Source organism: Solanum stenotomum, chromosome 1 (genome assembly GCF_019186545.1).
Source record: "Solanum stenotomum isolate F172 chromosome 1, ASM1918654v1, whole genome shotgun sequence".
Taxonomy (NCBI): domain Eukaryota; kingdom Viridiplantae; phylum Streptophyta; class Magnoliopsida; order Solanales; family Solanaceae; genus Solanum; species Solanum stenotomum.
In genome coordinates this window covers 60,423,449-60,444,223 of record NC_064282.1, presented here as the reverse complement: position 1 = coordinate 60,444,223, position 20,775 = coordinate 60,423,449, and the positions used below count along the sequence as shown (strand labels likewise).

The window sequence follows — 20,775 nt, the reverse complement described above, 5'->3', positions numbered from 1 at the left end:
AATTTCAAGTTTGTTTTTTAAAAATATTTTTAACTTCAAAATTTCAATTTTTCACCCCTACCACTCCCCAGCCCCCCAAAAAAATTAAGTTTGTTTTTAAAAAATATTTTCAATTTCAACAATTATTTTCTACTCTAGTAAAAATAAAAGAAATTTTTCAAAAACATTTTTCATTCATATATCAAACACTAAAATTCTTTTTCGAAAAATATTTTCTACTCACCAACCAAACATGAGAAAATAAGTCAAAAATCAACTTGTTTTCCAAGAAAACATTTTCTAGGAAAACATTTTCCTTCATACCAAACACACCCTTAGTGTTTTAATTATCTATTAGACAACAGATATATGGATTTTGAGAATTTTATCTTCAAATATATGTTTGGCCATGAAATTAGATCAGATTTTGATTTTCATCGAATATTTTCAAGTTTCTAATAAACTTGCTCACAATGCAAGACTAACAAATTTAGATTTAAGACAACAACATTCCTCAAAATATAGCTAAACAATCCTGTTTATATAGTAACCTTACTACTGGTCATCAGTTATTTTCATGAAAGACAATCAGTTAATAAGCTAGCTAGTCATGAAAATTCAAAATAACTCATTGAGAAGATCTTTAGTTTAGCAACAAAAATCTGGAGAATGTTTAACATTCTATATCTGTTGTATTAAGTTGTTCTGCTAATCTTTACAACTAAATATATGTTTAGAGAAGAGAATACATGGAGATATTAAAATAATTTGATTTGGCTGGTCCAATAACTGCAGGGAGGGTGCAATATAAACTAAAATAGTGGAACCTAAAGAACAAACAGATTGGTTATATTTTCACAGATGAAATCAAAGAAATAAAGTTGAAAGCATGGACTTACAATGTATCCATGATGATAAATTCTTGTATTCTCTTTCCATTGGCCGCGTAACTTGGAGGGGAGGCGTTAATCAGTAGTGCAAGAACATCTTCATGTAAGTAGAGATTTTCATTAATAAGTTGAGCATGATTGTAGAAATATAAGTGATGGAGATTTTGTAATTACCGAATTCAGAGTCCTTGGTTTGCTAGTCGAAAGCATCAAAAGGTGTGATAGCCAGTCAAGTAGGAGGGGGCAGTGGATTTTCTGGGAATGGTATTTTTATCGATTGTCCAAGTGAATCTGTTGGCATATCCATAAGTTGAGTCTTTAACGTGTGCTACTGACACCAGGTACGTCTGAAAGGGCTTAAAATGTCTTGCAAACTGTGTTATATCAGGATTCCATATGGTTGCTAGAATTTGATTTTCCTGTGCAAAAGTTTTTATTTAGTAAATTCTTCTGAGTGAACAAATTACAATCCAATAAGGTTCTGCTAAATATAAATTGTATAGAGAAAGGGAAATCTTACCAAATGACCAAGTAACACTTTTGACTATAGTTTTAATAGCTGCCTCTGTATCTAATATTACTTCACCTTCGGGTGTATTATATGCAATAAGTTTTACTTTCAAGATTAGTTCCTTAAGGTTGGTATTGGTAAGGGAATAAGTATAGACAGTAAATCAGAACATTACATAACTGCTAAACAAAGTTGTAAAGGTCAAGTGAGAGCTAAAGGTTTGGGCGAAGGATAAGAACCTAGGCCATATTACAAGCTCACATTCTACCATCAAAGATGAATAAGAATTATATAATTTAGGTGACTAAGTATCGTTTCCAGAGATTAGAGTGTACGTACAACATTCATATTAAGTTTTTTTAAAAAAATATGATGTAATTTTGATCTAAGACTATATAAATCACCTTTTTATCCTTTAAGACAAACAACATACAGTTAGGCACATATCCTTTAAGACAAACAACATACAGTTAAATATCTTCTAAAGAAAAAGGCACAAACAACTGAAACACGATAATATGTAAAAACGATGACGAAACAGAGAGGTAAAAAGAGTAGAAGAACCTCTTCATCCTGTAAGAGAAGCAGCTGATATCTCTTGGCTTTATCTTTTTGTGTCTCTGGGCGGAAACTTATCAATAACTTGTATGTTGCATATCCAATCTTGAGTTTTTGGAGTGATAGAGTTGAGGCTAATCTGCAATTATCAAAGAAATAGATAGAAACACAATAATATTTATTAGTAGTGATGATAAAAAGACTCAGCACGTAAATTTTGAATTATAATAGTGTGTAGTACATAACAACAGTAGTTTGTGAAAGAAGCAACGTATTCGCAAAATAAACAATGACTATTAATTTAATGCATCCACATAGCTTTTATGCCGTGCAGACAATTCAAAAATAGTGCGAAGTGTTTACTAAAAGTAAATAATGAACAATTACGAAGCAAGAATATCGGAAATCAAAGGGTAACAAAACTTACAGAAGTAGAGGAGCATGAAAACAAACAAACCTGAGAGTGGTAGTCACAACTATATGGGTGAAAACCTGTAACGGAGAAGGAAAAATTAAAAGTCAAGAAAAGGGTCACGTTTTAATGTATGCTATATTACCCTAACACAAATACTAGTTGCTACTTACATGATTCATATTCGTAACATATAGATCGCACGAAGAAAATTAATTTTGCTATTGCCTTCGAGACTGGCCTAGGAGTTTGGATTAGTATCGGTCAAGTAGGAGGTGGCTTAGGTCCACAATATTTTTAATACATACAATTGCTGCCTATAAATTATAAGTACCATTCGTCTTCATTAAGACAACTGTATAACAACCTTACATTTTGAAGCATTAATGTATAAAACATTGCAGCTTTAGAATTATGTAACTGTCTAAAATTTTGCTAAAATTGAAAAGATTATTGATTAATTAAATTGATTCACTTTTGTACACAAATACTGCTTACAAATCAATAATTTGACCTTTTTATTTACTTTCTCTTCATAATCTTCTATATGAGTTGTGCTTTGCTCATTTCTCTATTCACAGTTTGCTCAATTCCTGATGGCAAAGACTGGAGAGAAACCCCTAAGTTACTTTCAGCAAAGGTGTTTTTCACAATTTGGACATAATGTGTCCGAGAAGAGATTATGTTATCTCAAGTTATGGTTAAACAAATCTTACGGCGACACAACTCATGATCAGTCACCATGAATTATGGCTAAGCAAATGAGGTTGTTTCTGATAAATGTTTAATTAATATTAGCACAAAACAAAAAATATAAGTATCTATTAACTGCCACAATATTTCAACTTTTCGATACAAAGCGGATAGCTCATTGCCCATAACTCTGAGACGCAACGAGCAATAATCAAATAGAACTGAAATTGCCAAACTCTTTTTGGGTTTTTGATGGGTAATCGGGCGTTATGCTATTGACATTGATAAATACTGCAAACTGTGGTGAATATTTTAAAAACTTGCGGACAACTTTAAATTGAGAACGAACATATATATCAAATAAATTTTAAACCAACATATACAGCTTTTCCAACATCTTCCGAATAATTTAATAACTTGTGAACAACTCTAAATTGAGACATTAGTTTTAAATTGAGCTATTGCAAGAGACTAAGCAGACAACCATGGGTATTTTCTCCTGAATTGTCACATAGGATAAGAAGAACATATATATCAAATAAATTTTTAACCAACATATACAACTTTTAATGGATTAAAAACTTATGAACAATCCTAAATTGAGTTATTACAAGAAACTAAACAGACACTCATAAGTTCGGATAGAAACACGCAATACATACACTAAAACCACAGCAATTCGAAAATTAAGAAGAGGTAGACAGCAAGCAATTCGAAAATTAAGAAGAAGTTGAAGCAATTCGAAAATGAAGAAAAAGTCGAAGCTAAAAACGAAAATTACCTGAAAATTGAAGCGATACTAGGGAAGACGAAAAACCAAAAGTATTTATCTGCAACAAAGTTCAAAAATGCATGGATCATTGAAGCAGCAAAATGGAAGTTAATACCCTTTTCTTTCCTTTGTGAAAACTGAAAAGAGCTTTTGAAGAACCAAAGAGTTATCTGCTCCCTTTTTGCTATATGAGAACTGAAAAGTTTTTTCCACCATGAATAGATCAAACATGAGACTAAAGGTTCTTGGTTTCGTCATGTTGACAAGGATGAAAACTTTGGTTTTGCTGTTTGTTGGCCGACCTTTTTCTGTTTATGTCGTTACCATCAAAATTTTGAGACAATTATAAGATTTTGTTGAAAAACTTGCTGGTGCTTATTGCCTGTTGAGACATTTGACATCTAAAGTTTGTTGTAGATGCGCATGTTTGTTTTTTACTAGCATAAAAGGCAAGAGAAAGGTCTCTTTTCTTCTAGTCTTGTTGGCTTCTAGAGAATAAGCATACATGTTAAATTTCTAGTAAAAGGATCCAAGAAGGTTTGATAGTGAGTTTGTGTTTATAATCCCATGTTGTGTTCAAGTATACCATTTGCGTAAACAGTGAATCCGATCAACTATTTGGTGTTTTGGGCTAAAATTATCCCTGAAGTATAGCCCAAACATCCTTATGGTATTATTGTGAACAAAAAAACATCCTTTAACTATCCTAAACTTTTGTTAAAAATCTAACAGCTGAAATAAAAATCATGTGTAAAGCACATGAATTCCCCCAAATCTCCATATTCAGTGGATTGATCGTCTTCATCCTTCAGGAACGATAATGCACAATAGTTCGACTTTATTTATGCTTTCGGGCAGAAAAATAATTTGTTCCAAGCGAAAGAGTTTTGTACTTTATGAAAGGTTAGGATGTTAGTTTTTATTCTTGTCTGTCTTTATGGTCTTGAAAGAAGTATTATATTTGTAAAGGGCAAGTAGAAATAACCATGTTCAAGATCTGCTATATATGGCAATGTAAAAGAGGTCTGAAAGAGATTGTGGAATTAACTCATCGGTCTAATCCTTGTATTATATTTGTATGGATAGTTTTCCTGTTGGTGAAAGAGGTAAAAATATTGTTGAGAAACCTATTATTTTGTCATTCAACATACGCACGTTGCCTTGTCTTCAAGTTGGAAATACACAAATGCAGAATTATTTGCCTATGAAGGTGGGTGTCTTTTTCTCATTGCTAACTAGCAGGAAAACACACCATTCTTGTAAAAAAATAAAATGAAAGCAGCTGAATAACAAGGGAAAAAACTGGTAAACCAATAACAATAATTTAGTAAAACAGCAACTTATTTCAGAAGGATAGAAAATTTTGTTTTTGAAGCCAAAAGTTCTGCTTAATGGAGAGAAAATCAATTCGACAAAATATAAGGAAATTTTTGAAGAGAAAAATCATTTTTTTTTATGAGTAATTAATTTTGCTTCTTGAATTAAATATGTAACATAGGCTACTTATATTAGCAATATATCTCAAATAGACACGACAAGTTATAATTTATACTATTTTTGTATAGTTTTTTTGAATGTTTAACTTTTAATTTTAAAGTATTACTTATTTGGTTCTTATTTTTTAATTTTTGTTTTTTCCTACTTATGGGTGTAATATATGATAGTGATCAATAACAATACAGTATAATTGTTTGTTTTCATACGAGGGGAAATTTTATTCAATTTAATTTTTATTTTATGTCTCTTTCTTTTTCCTACAAAGCCATATCTTAATGGTCTTACATAATGTGATAAATATCTAAAATTAGTTATATTTCATTTATCCACTATCATTTATTTTGTGTAGTTATTGCTCTCAATTAATTTTAACTAGTTATGTAGCTGACACATTATTCAAACATTACCAATCTTCTATGCAAAACTAGTAAATTTATCTAAATAAGAGAATTTTTCTGTTTCTATTGCTCGCTCTTCTACTTCCAACTGGTAATCTCTCTCTTTAATTTTCTTCTGAATTTCAGCAACCAGATTTGAATGTTTTTCTTATTTGATCTCTTTTTCTCGCTGGTAATGTATACATGCATGTGCTATCAGCCTATCAGCTAATAAATATGCCTTTTATCTTCAATTTTCTTATAATTTGGTTTAAATTTGTTCATAAGATAAGGAATGTTACTAGATCCACAAAGTGTTTGACAAAATATCTAGAAAAAACTTGATCTACTGCGTCTGGTCAGGAATATCTTTCAATTTTTAATTTTTTTAGTTGCAATGTTGGTATTTTCTGTCAACGTTACTTTGACAACCTTTGGATTTCACTTTTCAAAAACTTGAGTTGATTTGATTAGTGTAAAACTGTATATAATAGTCATTTTTTGCTTTCTTCTTGTTTGGCTCGAGAAGAGGATTTAAAGTTCTCAATTTCATGATCAGTAGTCAAATTGAGGTAAGAACATAAAAATCCCGATGCTATTCATGATTTCTCCTCTTCATGTCTTTTGTTGAATCAAGTTAATATTTGTACTTCCAGATTTCGATTCCATGTGAATTGAAAACTTTCATATCTCTCGTCTTTTTGTTGTTCTTTGCTTGATGAACTTTCCAGTTATGTTTCTTTTCAGTGTTAACACTTTTTAGTTGTGCAAATCCTTGTCAATATTGATAAATGAACAATTTTCTGTGTAGTCAAACAAATAGAAATAGTAGAGCTAAGTTATGGTTTTACTATTCAAATGTAAAGGAAAAACAGTAACAGGGAGAATTACGCAGCACGCAGGAGATAATAGAGCGCTATAAGAGGCATACTTAAGACAGAGTTCAACCTGAAAACCAAGTTGGGGCACAACATCTGCAGGTAGATTCGAGTTTCGTGTCTCCTCTGTATAGGATGAATTAGAAAGCAACTAGGAGTTTCTTGAAAGTTAATAAAGTTTTACTGTAGCTTACACAACAATGCAGCATATGCAGTAAGTTTAATGAAGAAGATAGAACTCCTTCAAACATCAAAAAGGTTCAATTAAACCTTACTCCAAAAGTTGTTGCATTGTCATTTCTCTCTTAGTAAGTTTTAAAGATGCTTCTTAAACAAATGAAATTTCCGTCAGGAAATTCTTGAGAGAAGGTCTGCTGTCATGTACCCTTCAAGAAGTACAACAGATAGAAAAACTGTTGGAATAGACTGTCAGCACCATTCAGTCACAAAAGGTTTCTTCTCGATGTCTTAGAAATGATCTATTCTTCTTATAAGTCTGGGAAACTTGACATTTATCTTATCTTGTTCTTTTAAGGTTCAAGTTTTTAAGGAGCAGGTTGAGCGACTAAAAGAAAAGGTAAAAAAAAATAACAATCTATCTATAGACTATAGGCCTTACTTTGTTGAATGTGAATGTCTCTATCGTAGAATTTTCAACTGCTTTACTACTTGTTTCCTTAATGCTTCACTTTCTTATGAATCCTGGAGAAAATCCTTGCTGCTGAAAATGTAAAACTGAGGGAGAAGGTATATTTTTCATTTCCTTACATCAACCTTAGTATAGTCTTCTTTTCTTCAATTCTTCAACTCTAATTCATATATATAATCGAATATAAAATTAACTTATCTGGTGCCTATGTTTATAGTTTGGTGACCTTAACAGTGACAAACACCAAGTGAAGAGAAGGAAGGAGAAGCTCTTTGTACAGATGGTAGCGAGAAATCAAATGTTGAGACTGAATTGTGCAGAGTAAGGTGTCTCTAAAAGAATTGATTGGTGTAGTATCTTCTTGCCTATCTGCAGTTAAAGGGGTAGTTAATCATTTGTCAAATTGTGTTCATGCAATTTTCTCATTCTAGAAGCATAGTCAAGCAAATAAAATTAGTAGAGCTAAGCAAAAGATGCCTCACATGTAGCAACCTTGATGAATGAACAGGTAGTCATGCATAAATTACTTGAACAGATAGCCATGCTTAAATTACTTGAACAGGTAGTCGTGCATAAATTACTTGAACATGTAGTTGTGCATAGCAAGTCGTCAGGTAGTCCACAAAAACAGGTGCTTGCACATCCTGCAGTAGCAGGCTTTTTCACTCATTGTGGTTCAAATTCTACGCTTGAAAGTATTTTGGATGAAGTCCCTTTGATATGCAGACCATTTCTAGCAGACCAATTAGTGAACGTAAGGTCTCTGATCCAAATATACAAGATTGGGTTTGAATGGGAGGTTATGGAAAAAATGGTCATAGAGAAAACAGTAAGAAAACTCATGTTAAGTGAAGAAGGCAAAGATGTGAAGAAAAGAGTAGCAGACATGCAGCAAAGCATAGTTTCTGGTATGCAGATTGATGGTATTTCATATAAGAATATGAAAGATTTGGTAGACTTCATTTCTGCCTTGCCATCATGGCTCCCTCCGCCAACACCTGCTGTTGGGGCAATCTTGAGCTCAAACCATATATCAAGCAAGTGTTTACATATTTTTGTTGCCTGCTACCTTGAAAAGACAACAAGTCCTTAATCACAAAAGGAAGAATAAGATCCTCCCGATATTACATATGATCGTGATCCAAGCTGTCATACTTTCACGGACTCAGTTTTCTTGTTTCTTCATTGTTGAACACATTCTTTTTATTTGTTTTGATAACTTGAACACAATCTTATAGGTAATTCATATTTTTACCACTAGAAGACAATAAAGTGGATGTATTAAGTTTTTGATTGCTCTTTTAAATGAATGACGTCACCCTATGGTATGTTAATTTCTTAACTGTATGCACTGCTAGCATCACCCTATCATTTTCTTACTGTTATCTATGTGTAGGTTACATCGGAGAATTTGAGTACGTCGATGATCATAGGTCCAGAAAGATTGTTGTTGAACTGAATGGAAGGCTAAACAAGTGTGGTGTCATTAATTAGTCCTCGCTTCAATGTTGGAGTCAAGGAGATTGAAGGATGGACGGCTAGATTGCTCCCTTCCCGACTGGTATAGTAATTAATATATTCACTTTGTTCCCTTGATCAATATATAGAACTCCATTTCTGGTTATCACCAAATTGAGCCTTGCTTCTAGCTTCCGAAATGACAAGTCATGGTCATATTAGCTTGTGAAATAGACATTATTAATTTTTGATTCCTTACTTCTTTGTTGAAACAAGTCATGGTCTTATTAGCTTGTGAAATAGACATTATTAATTTTTTATTCCTTCTTTGCTGAATCATGAATTTGCTTGCTATATGGGCGTTTAACCAATGTTTCATTGTGAAATTTGAAAAAAGTAGTTTTGTTTCAAAGGGAAAAAATGATATTTGAAAATTATTGCTTCTTCTTAAGCATTAAAAATCTTGAATACTCGGGGCAACCATCTGTAATGCTTACAAGACCCATCCATTTATAATTGTCACATAGCAAGCGCTCTTTGTAGATGTTAGCAGTTGAGGCTCTCCTGTAAAGGAAGCATTCCTGTCTATCCAAAGGAGAAATTTTGTATCCTATGGCTTGGCTAACAGAGTCTCGATCTGCTGTTATTTTTGTATTAGTCCATGAGAAGTGTGTTTCTTTGAAGAAGTATCTGAACAGACAGTCATATTGTGGATTGAAGCATCATATGTAGTTCATACTTGATACTAAGCAAATGAAATTGCAGACATTTTCTGCGATCACAGATGGAGTAAAAGTTGTACTTGTTTGTCAGTTTTATTTTGTATAGCCTATTTTATGAGTAATTAATTTTGCTTCTTGAACTACATATGTAACATAGGCTACTTATATTAGCAATATCTCATATAGACACGACAACTTATAATTTTACTATTTTTTTTATAGTTTTTTTGAATGTTTAACTTTTAATTTTAAAGTATTACTTATTTGGTTCTTATTTTTTTATTTTTGCTTTTTCCTACTTATGGTGTAATCAATATGATAGTGATAGCAATAAAGTATAATTGTTTGTTTTCATAGGAGGGGAAATTTTATTGAATTTAATTTTTATTTTATGCCTCTTCTTTTTCCTAAAAAGTGATAGCTTTATTGTCTTACATAATGTGATAAATATCTAAAATTGGTTATATTTCAGTCATCCACTATCATTTATTTTTTGTAGTTATTGCTCTCAATTAATTTTATCTAGTTATGTAGCTGACGTATTATTCAAACATTATCAATCTTCTATGCAAAACTAGTAAATTTATCTAAATAAGAGAATTTTTCTGTTTCTATAAAAAAAAATTTATATTTGATCAATGAAACTAAAAAAACAAAGATAAATATGAACACAACCAAGAATTTTTTTGAAAAAAAACTTTTAAAACCATATATAGAAAAATGTAAGCTGTAAGTTTATAACTTATAAGTATTATATGCAGCTCAAAATGATTTTACGCTTATGACCTTTGAGTCTAATTTTTAATAACCTGCTCAAATTCAATCTAGTTAACCCATTTATTTGACTTCTATCCAAATTGAGAAGAATTATTTTTTTCTGCATATGAATAGATAGAGCTCTATTCCCCCTTTCTCCTCTATATATATTTCTCCTCTTCATTTCTTAGTGAAATGTGTGAGACAACTGTTTCTTTCTTTTAATATACTATAAAGATTATAAATTGACTCCAGGATAATTACATTCTTGCAAGGATAGAGCCCTTCTTCATCTTTTTCTCAAAAATTTCGACTCCTCTAGCTCTTTAGACAAGAAAAATGACATTCCAAAAAATCAACACTAGCTTGGTATTAATCATATTTTTCGCAGTTCAGTACACTGCTTCAACACAAAACAATACTAATATTCATTTCGTTGTAAGTATTGTCTGTTTTTTCTTTGCAATATTAAAGTTATGGTTTGTGTTGTGTACTAATCAATTTTATCTTGTATTATTGTATGCATGCACAGATTGAAGAAACTTCTTTCGATAGGCTTTGCCAATCGAAGAAGATTCTTACTATCAACGGACGATTCCCAGGGCCTACCATATATGCACGGGCTGGCGAAACGTTGGCCCTAGACATTGAAAACAAAGGGAAGGACAACGTTACAATGTTTTGGTACATTCAAATTGTCTAGAAATTCTATGTTGTTTGTTTAAGTTGTTACTTTTGGTGACTGTTTTTTTCTTTCTAAAATGAAGTTGTAGGGGCACGGGTAGTAGACACGTGAAGTTTGATCAGGTGGAATGGCTAGTTGAGGCAGGGTCTAAAGTAAGAAAAAATATCACAATATCTGACGACGACGAAGGGACGCTATGGTGGCATGCCCTGGACATCTGGCAACGCGCTACTGTTCATGGCGCTTTCATTGTCCATCCAAAACCCGGAACTAATCAGGCTCTTCCCTTTTCGATGCCTCATGATCATGTCGATATTCCCATCATTTTAGGTATATAAGTTAAATAATATTCGAATAATTTAGTTTAAGTCATTTCTTTCAAAATCATAAGTCTTTTGCTAACATATATTTTCTTTTTATTTGATTAATTCTTCACAGGTGAATGGTGGAAGAAGGATGTCAAGGAGATCTTCCTTGAATATGTTGACTCAGGCGGTGACATAAATTCGGACGCTTTCACTATTAATGGACAGCCTGGAGACTTCTACCCTTGTTCAAATAATGGTATGTATAAGTCGTCTAGTTCAGTTTATTTATATGAAACTTAATTAATATAAAAAATTATTTGTGATTCTGCCCATATAGGCAAACAAGATTTTACTTAATATTTTCTTGAGTTGTTTGATGCACTCATTGTAATTTTCCTTTATTAATTAAAATGGACAGGAACTTTTAGGATAGAAGTGGATATTGGGAAAAAATATCTTCTCAGAGTTGTGAACGCCGCAATGAGTAAAACACTTTACTTTGGGATTGCAAGGCACAACTTAACCGTAATTGCGATGGATGGTAGTCCTATAACAGAGCCATTTACAACGGACTACATCGAATTGACTATACAACACTCGATTGATTGCATCTTCGAGGCGAACCAGCAACCAAATTATTATTATATGGTTGATGTAATGAATATTAGCGAGGTGTATGACACAAATAAAATTACAACCGCCATCATAGAATACCAAGGGAGTTACATACCCTCTTTACCACCTCTTCTACCTCTTCTTCCCAACTTCTCCCCCAACTATGATAAAAGTTCTAGTAGGGATTATTTATATGTAATAATGACTTTTGTAATTTTGGGTTTATTTTTTTGTACGACATGCGCTGTTTGGTATAGGCAGACTAATAGGGCTCATAGAAGCGCAATGGTCACTCCCATGTAAATTGTAGTACTTATAATAAAGTTTTATATTGATGCTTATATTTGAAAAATTACAAATTGTACCCCCAACAACATGTCAACATCGTCTATGTATTTTGTATGTTGTGTATATGTAAACTTATGTTCAGCGATACATAAGATATGCAATTATATACACTCAATCGACATATACGCATTTCTCGATTTACCTAATGACCGATATTAACCCATAGATAAATAAATAGAGGTGGCACTAATGGGTAAATGAATAACAACGGCGACGAATATATATGCTGAAAAAACTACCAAATACGCCCATCAATTCATTTGACCATGAGCAACAAAACCCTGGAACAAATTTTATCGTAATATACTTTGTAATTCACTTCTCGTGCAAAGAGGAAAATCCATATATATATTTTCTACTTCTCTGTCTTTAAACAAATGATTTTAGTAATTAATTTCATTTTCCCGATTACAGAACTAAAGACTACTACGGTATTACGGCCGATGAGTGTAAGTGTACTATTATCGGTCGTTTTCTTAAACCCCGGCCCGGCCCCAAATGGAGTGATTGCGACAAATGGAGCAGGGGTATACGATAACTTCAATTTCTTCCTAGCTAGATTTCACAAATGACAGGAAAAGTTTGAACGAGAGGGTACCTGTACCCGAAACCGACACAGGTGGGTAGGTAGAGAATACCTACTCTCTCTAAGGAACTCGGCAAAATAGCCCCGTAACTTCGGGAGAAAGGGTGCCTCCTCACAAAGGGGGTCGCAGTGACTGTTTACCAAAAACATAGGTCTCTGCAAAGTCGTAAGACCATGTATGGGGGCTGATGCCTGCCCAGTGCCGGAAGGTCAAACCTTTTGTCGTGTATCCTCGATTAATGCAACCTCAGATGCTATGTTTCAATTTTCGATTCTAGTATTAAGTGAAAGGTTACGCCTAGAGGTTTTGTATTACGGGTCAATCCTACTCTACTAGCCTAATAGGCAGCATAGGGGAAGAAGCGCTACACCTAGGAATCAATAACATGAAAACTTTGTTCTAAGTCAGCCCTTTCCTTAGCGGTTGGCTTAAGAGAGTCATTGAATGCAAATGTGGCTCCAAAAATGGACTCTGGATTTCAAGCCCAGTGTGGGTTCTTCTCCCGGGACTGCCTTACCATATGCATTCTTGGCACATTGTTAAACAAATAGTCAGGGTATGGAATCTGCTACTAATAGTAAAACTAGGACTTGCTTAAATCTCACCCGGAAAGTGTGTGGGTTGGTTTAGAGGATGACAATTCACCATTGAAAGGTTTTATTCAAAAGTTGGAATATGAAACTATTCCTAAATTTTGCTAGGCCTCAATCAGTTCAACTGTAGGATTCTGTAAAAAAATTATAGCCAAGGAAAAGGAGGCAAAGAAGAACAAAGAAGCGATGGAGGAAGCTGTTAATCTACAGGAACAGAACAACACAGGGCTTAGTAATGATGAGATTTACAGAATGGCCATGATACCAACGACAAAGGCAAACAAGTCCTAGTCTTTACATCTAAAGTTGTCGAGAACAAAAATGGAAAAAATTACAAGGAAGAAAACAAAATAGATGCCAAAGAAAAAGAGTAAGGTTACCTTCAAACCTACTGACTATTCCCTCTTGCTCAAAGAAGTTACTTCTTCAATTCTACATCTTGCTAGTATCAAGTTTGAGCATTGCTACAGAGAAGCCAATCAACTTGCAGACTGGCTAGCAAAGATGGCGATGAACTCTCAAACTAGAAACATTTATCTTTCGGCTCATCAACTTCCCAAGGCCACAAAAGGACTTTTCATTCTGGATAAGAGACAAGTCCCGAGTATAAGGTCTAAAGTTGATAAGGAGATTTTTTTTGTTAGTTAGGCTTCTCTTCTTGCTGTAGTATTGATGGGCAATAAGCTGATTTTTGTGTTGTTTGCCCCTTTTTTTGATGGATAGTTTCTATCCATGTGTTGTATTTAAACTTTTGTTATGATATACAACACCTCTAGTGCTACTGGATTTTTTTTTTTAAAAGCTTAACTTAGAATACAAGTTGTGTTTATTCTTTTTTGGAAAAGTAATAAATTTCAACAGTAAAAGAAAGGCAATAACACACCCATATACAAGAAGTAAATCAAATGTAGACAACCTTACAAAAGATACATTTTTACGAATAAATCCAATCTTTTATACATGTAAGAAGCAAGAAACTTGTGAGTGCACAAAAAATAAATAAGGGATGAGGAAAATTCTTCTCTACTTCATCAAAAACTTTGTCAACATAAGTGATAAAGGGGCGACAATCTTATGTTTTGCATCTTTTTTCCGTCTTCTAAAAGTCCAGCTAAACATTGTTTTGTTCACACTATTAACTGGAATAATTGCATATGCTATCCAAAGTCTGTAATGTTCTTGAGATCTTAGCTGCCTATTCAATCAGAAACCATTTTTTTCACAACAAACAATATATACCTTTGGAGGTTGGAGCTGCTTGTGAAGACTTCCATAATATAGAAGCACAAGATACAAGACTGATCAAAGAAGCATATATTTTGTAAAGATACAGAAAATTAAAGATGGAGATATTCAAGGAAACAATATAACAAGTGTAAAAGCAATAACTACAAAATCCATGCCGCAACATCATATGTACAATGTGTAAGCTAAAACAACATGTTTTTGGTTGATAAATTATTTTTAAACTGTCACATGCCTGATAAGTAGCAAGCAAAAATATGGTAGAAGTACAAATGAACCAAACTTACCTAGTAACATAAAATTTTGAACATTAACCACATCCGATGGCAAGAGCTCTGCCTGAACCACCTTCATTAGTTACAACTGTTATGATTGGAACTTTAAGCCCTTAAATTGTCATGAAAATATTGGAGGTGATTATAGATTCTACATGACCAAACGCAATCTAATAACACAATATTTGAAATTCAAGGTAAAGACTCACAGCTCTTCAGATCTTAAATCCCCTGGAGTGTCAACAAATGTAACAAGGCACAATGATCAGCACATTTCTTTTTACAAAACTAACCTTGAGGTATCAAATTAAACAATATTCCTTTCAAAAAACTGAACGACTCGAGCAAAAACTTCAGCCTAACTTGTTGCTTATTAATGAAAACATCAATTCAATTTAACCTGTCATTAACCACAGAACAGATTACTTGGAATGCTTAATCAATGTGTGAATTGAGGAAAATTGGAATTGGGGCTGGGCCGGTTGTATATTATGAAGTGGGCTACTGGAATTGATACAAGAAAAAATTACTTAAATACACAACACTTCTTTACCTATTCTCAATATTTCCCTACTCTTTTACTAAAATACAAAAATCCCTTATTTTCCCCCAATTCAACTTAACCGGATACTTTATTAGTTTAAGTATCCGCCCGTTATTAATTAAAGTATCCGCGCTGCTATATTATGCATCCGCCCGTTAATTAAGTGTCCGTGCTACTAATAACTTAATAGTTTAAGTATCCGCCCGTTATTAATTAAAGTATCTGCGCTGCTATATTATGCATCCATACTGCTATATTATGTATCCGAAAAACACTAAAAAAAGAAATTTTTGGTAATTAATGAAAGAGTAGGGAAAGGAAGTAATTTCTTTCTTATACTATGTCATTTGCCTAATTTTTACTTGATACAATGGACTGCTGGATTTGTGTTGGGCTGATGGGTCGGCTGAATTTGCCCAATTTTGGTCGGAAAATTGAATTAAGCAATATAGAATTCAAAACATAGTCAAATTGAGTTAATTTAGTGAATCCGGCTAATATTTAAACACGATGAATTAATTAGCAATCTACTTAAATTGACGAAATAAAATAATTTAACTAAATAACTTAAAATTATAAATATAAATTAAATTAAACTAATTTAATTGAATTTTTAATTAAAATAAAATCTTTTTGAGATGATCTTTGAATATTCATAAAATATACTAATTATATAGAAACAATATAAATTATTTGAAAATTATAAAAAGTAACAAATCTATTTAAAATAACTTGCAAACTATATTATATTTTTTTTTTGAACTTTTATAAAACTAATAATTTTAAATCGTTTGAAATTGAAGAAGCTCGATGATTAATTTATAATGTGGAGGTCCAAAAAATTGGGTGTCAAAGCAATGTACCAAAAAAGAAGAAACTAACCAGTATCCACGGACAAGCAAATATCAAAATTACACTATCTGTTTATTTTTAGAAATATTATGAAGTATTTTCACATATTATTATTATTTAAATAAAAAAAAGTATTATATCATTTTATTATTGTTATTTAAATATTAATAATATATGAAAATACTTTATAATATTTCTAAAAATAAACTGATGGTATAACAATTTTGTTGTCGACTATCAAAGATACTAGTTAATTTAGAGAATATTTGTGCAATGACTAAATTTTTGTAATAATATTATTCATTATATTAGAATATTAAAGGCATTTAAATCAAATCTTTTAAAACTGGAATCCTAATTATAATTTTTTTTGTTATTATTATTTAAATATTTATAATATATGAAAATACTCTATAGTTTTTCTAAAAATAAAATTGATAGCATAATTTTATTGTCCACTTTCAGTGGATACTAATTAATTTGGAGAATATTTGTACAATGACTAAATTTGGAATTAATATTATTAATTATATTTGAATATTATTCATCATTTAAATCTTAGATTTAGATAATCAGATTGCATATCATGTTTGCCTAAATAATCATTTCTTTTGCACTATATATATATATATATATAAAAGTTATTTCAGAAATACAATGAAAAACAAAGATGACATTGATATTTACAACTCTATGCTTCATCATTTTAGTTTGGACCACCGTTGCCTTTTGTTTGGTTGAAGGTTATGGATCTAGTCGAAATCCAGATCTCGTCCTTGAGGTATAATTTTCATATCCTTTGTAACAAAATTTATACGCCCTTTTTTTAATGAATAATTTGTACTAAAATTAATTTATGTTTGCAGACTATTCACGGAGATGTTTATGATTGTGTGGATGTTTATAAACAACCAACTCTTTTGTATCCGATGCCGCACAAAGAAAGAATTAAGGTGCAAGTTTTATACTCATACACCTTAATTGATTTTTTCTTCTTTTCTTTTGACAAACAAAAGCTGATAAAACACAATTCTGTTGTTTGCAACATTTTGTATTTTTATCAAAGGTGGAATCAAGTTTTGAAACTTGTGAATTTATGAATTTTGATATAAATAATTTATACATTTTTTAACAATTTGAAAAGAAAAATCTAATACTAGTAATTGCCATAAGATGTCTTCCCAAAATGTTACTAATTTATGTTAAGAGTTCAAGTTATAGATCCACACAAGTTATCTTATTATAGGGTTGAGCTAGCCCCAATCTATATCTTTATAAGATATAGTTAATTCATAATTAAAATTAGATTCTTAATAAACAAGCCTTTGACAATTTCATTTAAACATCCAATCAATTATTGAATTCATGAATCTTGTTAAGAATGTTGAAGATTTAATATATAATTAAGTATAAAATTAATGTTTAATATATAGTATATGTAGTGTAACTTTTTGAAAAAAAATGCTAAACTCTATCCTTGTCATTAAAATATACCCTCACATGCATTTATTTTCAGTAATATTTTATGTTTACTTGAATATAATTTTACTTGTATTTTCTTTGAAATTCATTCTTTTTTTCTGCACGTATGGGCATTTTCGAAACAACAGATGACAATTGCTAAGGAGCTAGAAAAACAAAGATCAGTCATAGCCAAACGTTTGCAAAAGGATGAAAATATTTATTTTAATGCAGAAGAGTTTTGGTTGAATAAAAAAGGTTGTCCGACTGAAACGGTCCCTATTCGACGATTGACACAAGAACAACTCCAAAATGCCAAAGATGCCTCCTTAAGCATGGCAAATGAATCCCTTGCTGAAGATATCATCGATGTAACTACTTCTTTAATTATCAAAATTTATCATTAATAGTCAACAAATTCAATTTCAGATAGTTATTCTAATTAATTTAATGTAACACTATACTTCAGTTTGCAGGAATTAGTATAAACGCATCGCCAGAAATAAAAAGTTTTACAAGTGCCACAGCCCGTGTTACTTTGTATAATCCACAAGTAAATGGACTTGGCCAATATAGTTCCGCAACAATATTTCATCAAAGTGCAGATAATGCGAAAAATTTCGAGCAAATACAAGCCGGATGGATTGTAAGTTTTTATTTCAAATCAATGATTTGAACCTATTAAGTATTTTTTGACGATTTGATTTCCTAAAGTCATGATGTTGGTTTGGTTTAGGTACATCCAAAACTATACGGTGATAACCGGACTCGGTTATACTCCCATTAGACAATAAGTATATTAGAAATTAATTGATATTTTTCTAAAAGAAATAATTCAAAAGCATGTAGAGTAAGTAAATTTCATTTTTATTTGAATTAAATAGACAGATGGCGGTCAGAAAACAGGATGCTACAATAATATTTGTCCAGGATTTGTTCAACTTGACACTACTGTACCAATAGATTATGCTTTCCCAAAAATCTCTAGGCCAATGTATGATGATTGCGAATTGCTAATTCAGATCTACAAGGATGAAGGTAATTAAAATTACTTTGGAATATTAATATCAGCAAGTATATATGTAGTTGTTGTAACTCTGGTGTTATTTATTTTTGCAGACTATTATCTTTTGTTTCAGGGTTTGTTTGTTATTGGATTTTGGCCGGAGACCATGTTCAATGAATTAAGAAATGGATCGCAAGTAGTGCGATATGGAGGACAAGCGTTTACATCAGCGGGCCAACAATATAGTCCACCCATGGGAAATGGTAATTTTCAGGATGGCAATCCACACACCACTTGTCATATGCGTCAAGTCCTGTATGGAGTGGGCTATAATCAAGAAGTTCAACCCGATGAATCGTTGGTTCAAACTCATCAATCTAGATGTTACCATGAAGGAAGTCAGCAGAATGCTCATGATGATTATTGGGATTATAATTTTTTGTTTGGGGGTGGTGGTTTTTGCTGAGATGCACCGACTGCTTGTATTGTATTGATATATAAAATTAAGAAGCTATTATATTAGTTCTTGCAATTGCAATTTCAATTTATTTTGGGTGATTCAATACTTGATATGCCAAAACATATTATTTCAATTCAAACTCTTCACTTAATTAGCTAACAAGTGTGGCGAGACGAATGTGATTTTTGCATCCTAAATAAGAGAATTTTTTCAGTTTGAAATTCTTGACGGAAAACACTCTCTTGTAATAGCGGTAAAATTTCAAGAAATACGAAACAAAGATATTTTTGTGCCTTCATTGCCCATTCACAATGTAATTGTGTCCTCAACTTCACGGAGCCACTTAAAATCTTATACCTTCACTGGACTTTCACCGTGCTATATCTTGTGTGGCCTGCTGGTTTAATCTTTCTGTTGCTCTCTTTTGACGAACAAGGGAAGCGTGATGAGACTCCAAATCAAATCTAATGCTCGAACAATGGTACGTAAAAGTTGTTTAATGTATTAGAAATCAGAATCTTCGCCTTCAATCTCTCTTCATCAATTTAGTTTGATCTTAACTGTATGCACTGCTAGCATCACCCTATCATTTTCTTACTGTTGGTATCTATGTGTAGGTTACATCGGAGAATTTGAGTATGTCAATGATCATAAAGATTGTCGTCGAACTGAATGGAGTACTGCTAAACATGTGTGTTGTCATTAATTAGTCCTCGCTTTGATGTTGGAGATTGAAGGATGGACTGCTAGATTGCTCCCTCCCTTCCCGACAGGTATAGTAATTAATATATTCACTTTGTTCCCTTGATCAATATATATATATATATGGAACTCCATTTCTCGTTATCTCCAAATTGAGCCGAAATGATTGTTGGGGTGAATGTCAAGTCATGGTCATATTAGCTTGTTAAATAGACATTATTAATTTTTTATTCCTTACTTCTTTGCTGAATCATGAATTGGCTTGCTATATGGGCGTTTAACCAATGTTTCATTGTGAAATTTGAAAAAAAGTAGTTCTGTTTCAAAGGGAAAAAATGATATTTGAAATTTATTGCTTCTCCTTAAGCAGGAAAAATCTTGAGTACTTATCTGTAATGCTTACAAGACCCATCCATCCAAAGGAGCAAGCGCTCTTTGCAGTTGAGGCTCTCTCTCCTGTAAAGGAAGCATTCCTGTCTATCCAAAGGAGAAATTTTGTATCCTATGGAGTCTCTGCTGTCCATGAGAAGTGTGTTTCTTTGTGGATTGAAGCATCACATGTAGTTGATACTTGATACCAAGCAAATGAAATTGCAGATATTTTCAGCGATCACAGATGTAGTACAAGTCTTAGTTGTTAGTCAGTTTTACTCTGTATATTATCTATTTTTATGTTTTGATGTTTCAACTTGTAGTTCGGGTACATTGTGCTGACTACCTCAGCTGGAATCATGGACCATGAAGAGGCTAGGAGAAAGAATGTTGGTGGAAAAGTTCTTGGTTTCGTCATGTTGACAAGGATGAAAACTTTGGTTTTGCTGTTTGTTGGCCGACCTTTTTCTGTTTTTCTCGTTACAATCAAATTTATTGAAAATTTTGAGACAGTTATCAGATTTTGTTGAAAAAGTTTCTGGTGCTTATTGGCTGTTGAGACAGTTGACA

At 32.2% G+C, this 20,775-nt stretch overlaps 1 protein-coding gene and 1 pseudogene across 1 annotated transcript; both read left to right on the top strand.

The window, feature by feature from the left end:
- The first annotated feature begins 10,491 nt into the window (after positions 1 to 10,491).
- Positions 10,492 to 12,063, top strand: LOC125854979 (laccase-14-like). Its single transcript, XM_049534606.1, has 5 exons — positions 10,492 to 10,590; positions 10,685 to 10,836; positions 10,920 to 11,167; positions 11,276 to 11,401; positions 11,564 to 12,063. Exons 1-5 carry the CDS (start codon positions 10,492 to 10,494, stop codon positions 12,061 to 12,063), a joined length of 1,125 nt encoding a protein of 374 aa, XP_049390563.1.
- Positions 12,064 to 16,874: 4,811 nt separating this feature from the next.
- LOC125853648 (uncharacterized) lies at positions 16,875 to 19,137 on the top strand (annotated as a pseudogene).
- The last annotated feature ends 1,638 nt before the right edge of the window (positions 19,138 to 20,775 follow it).

Bases quoted from the DNA above. Each gene is read 5' to 3' on its own strand.
- LOC125854979 (XM_049534606.1), top strand. From the start codon at position 10,492: ATGACATTCCAAAAAATCAACACTAGCTTGGTATTAATCATATTTTTC. The intron at 10,837-10,919 runs GTACATTCAAAT...TCTAAAATGAAG, and splicing joins GACAACGTTACAATGTTTTG to TTGTAGGGGCACGGGTAGTA. The intron at 11,402-11,563 runs GTATGTATAAGT...TAAAATGGACAG, and splicing joins CTACCCTTGTTCAAATAATG to GAACTTTTAGGATAGAAGTG.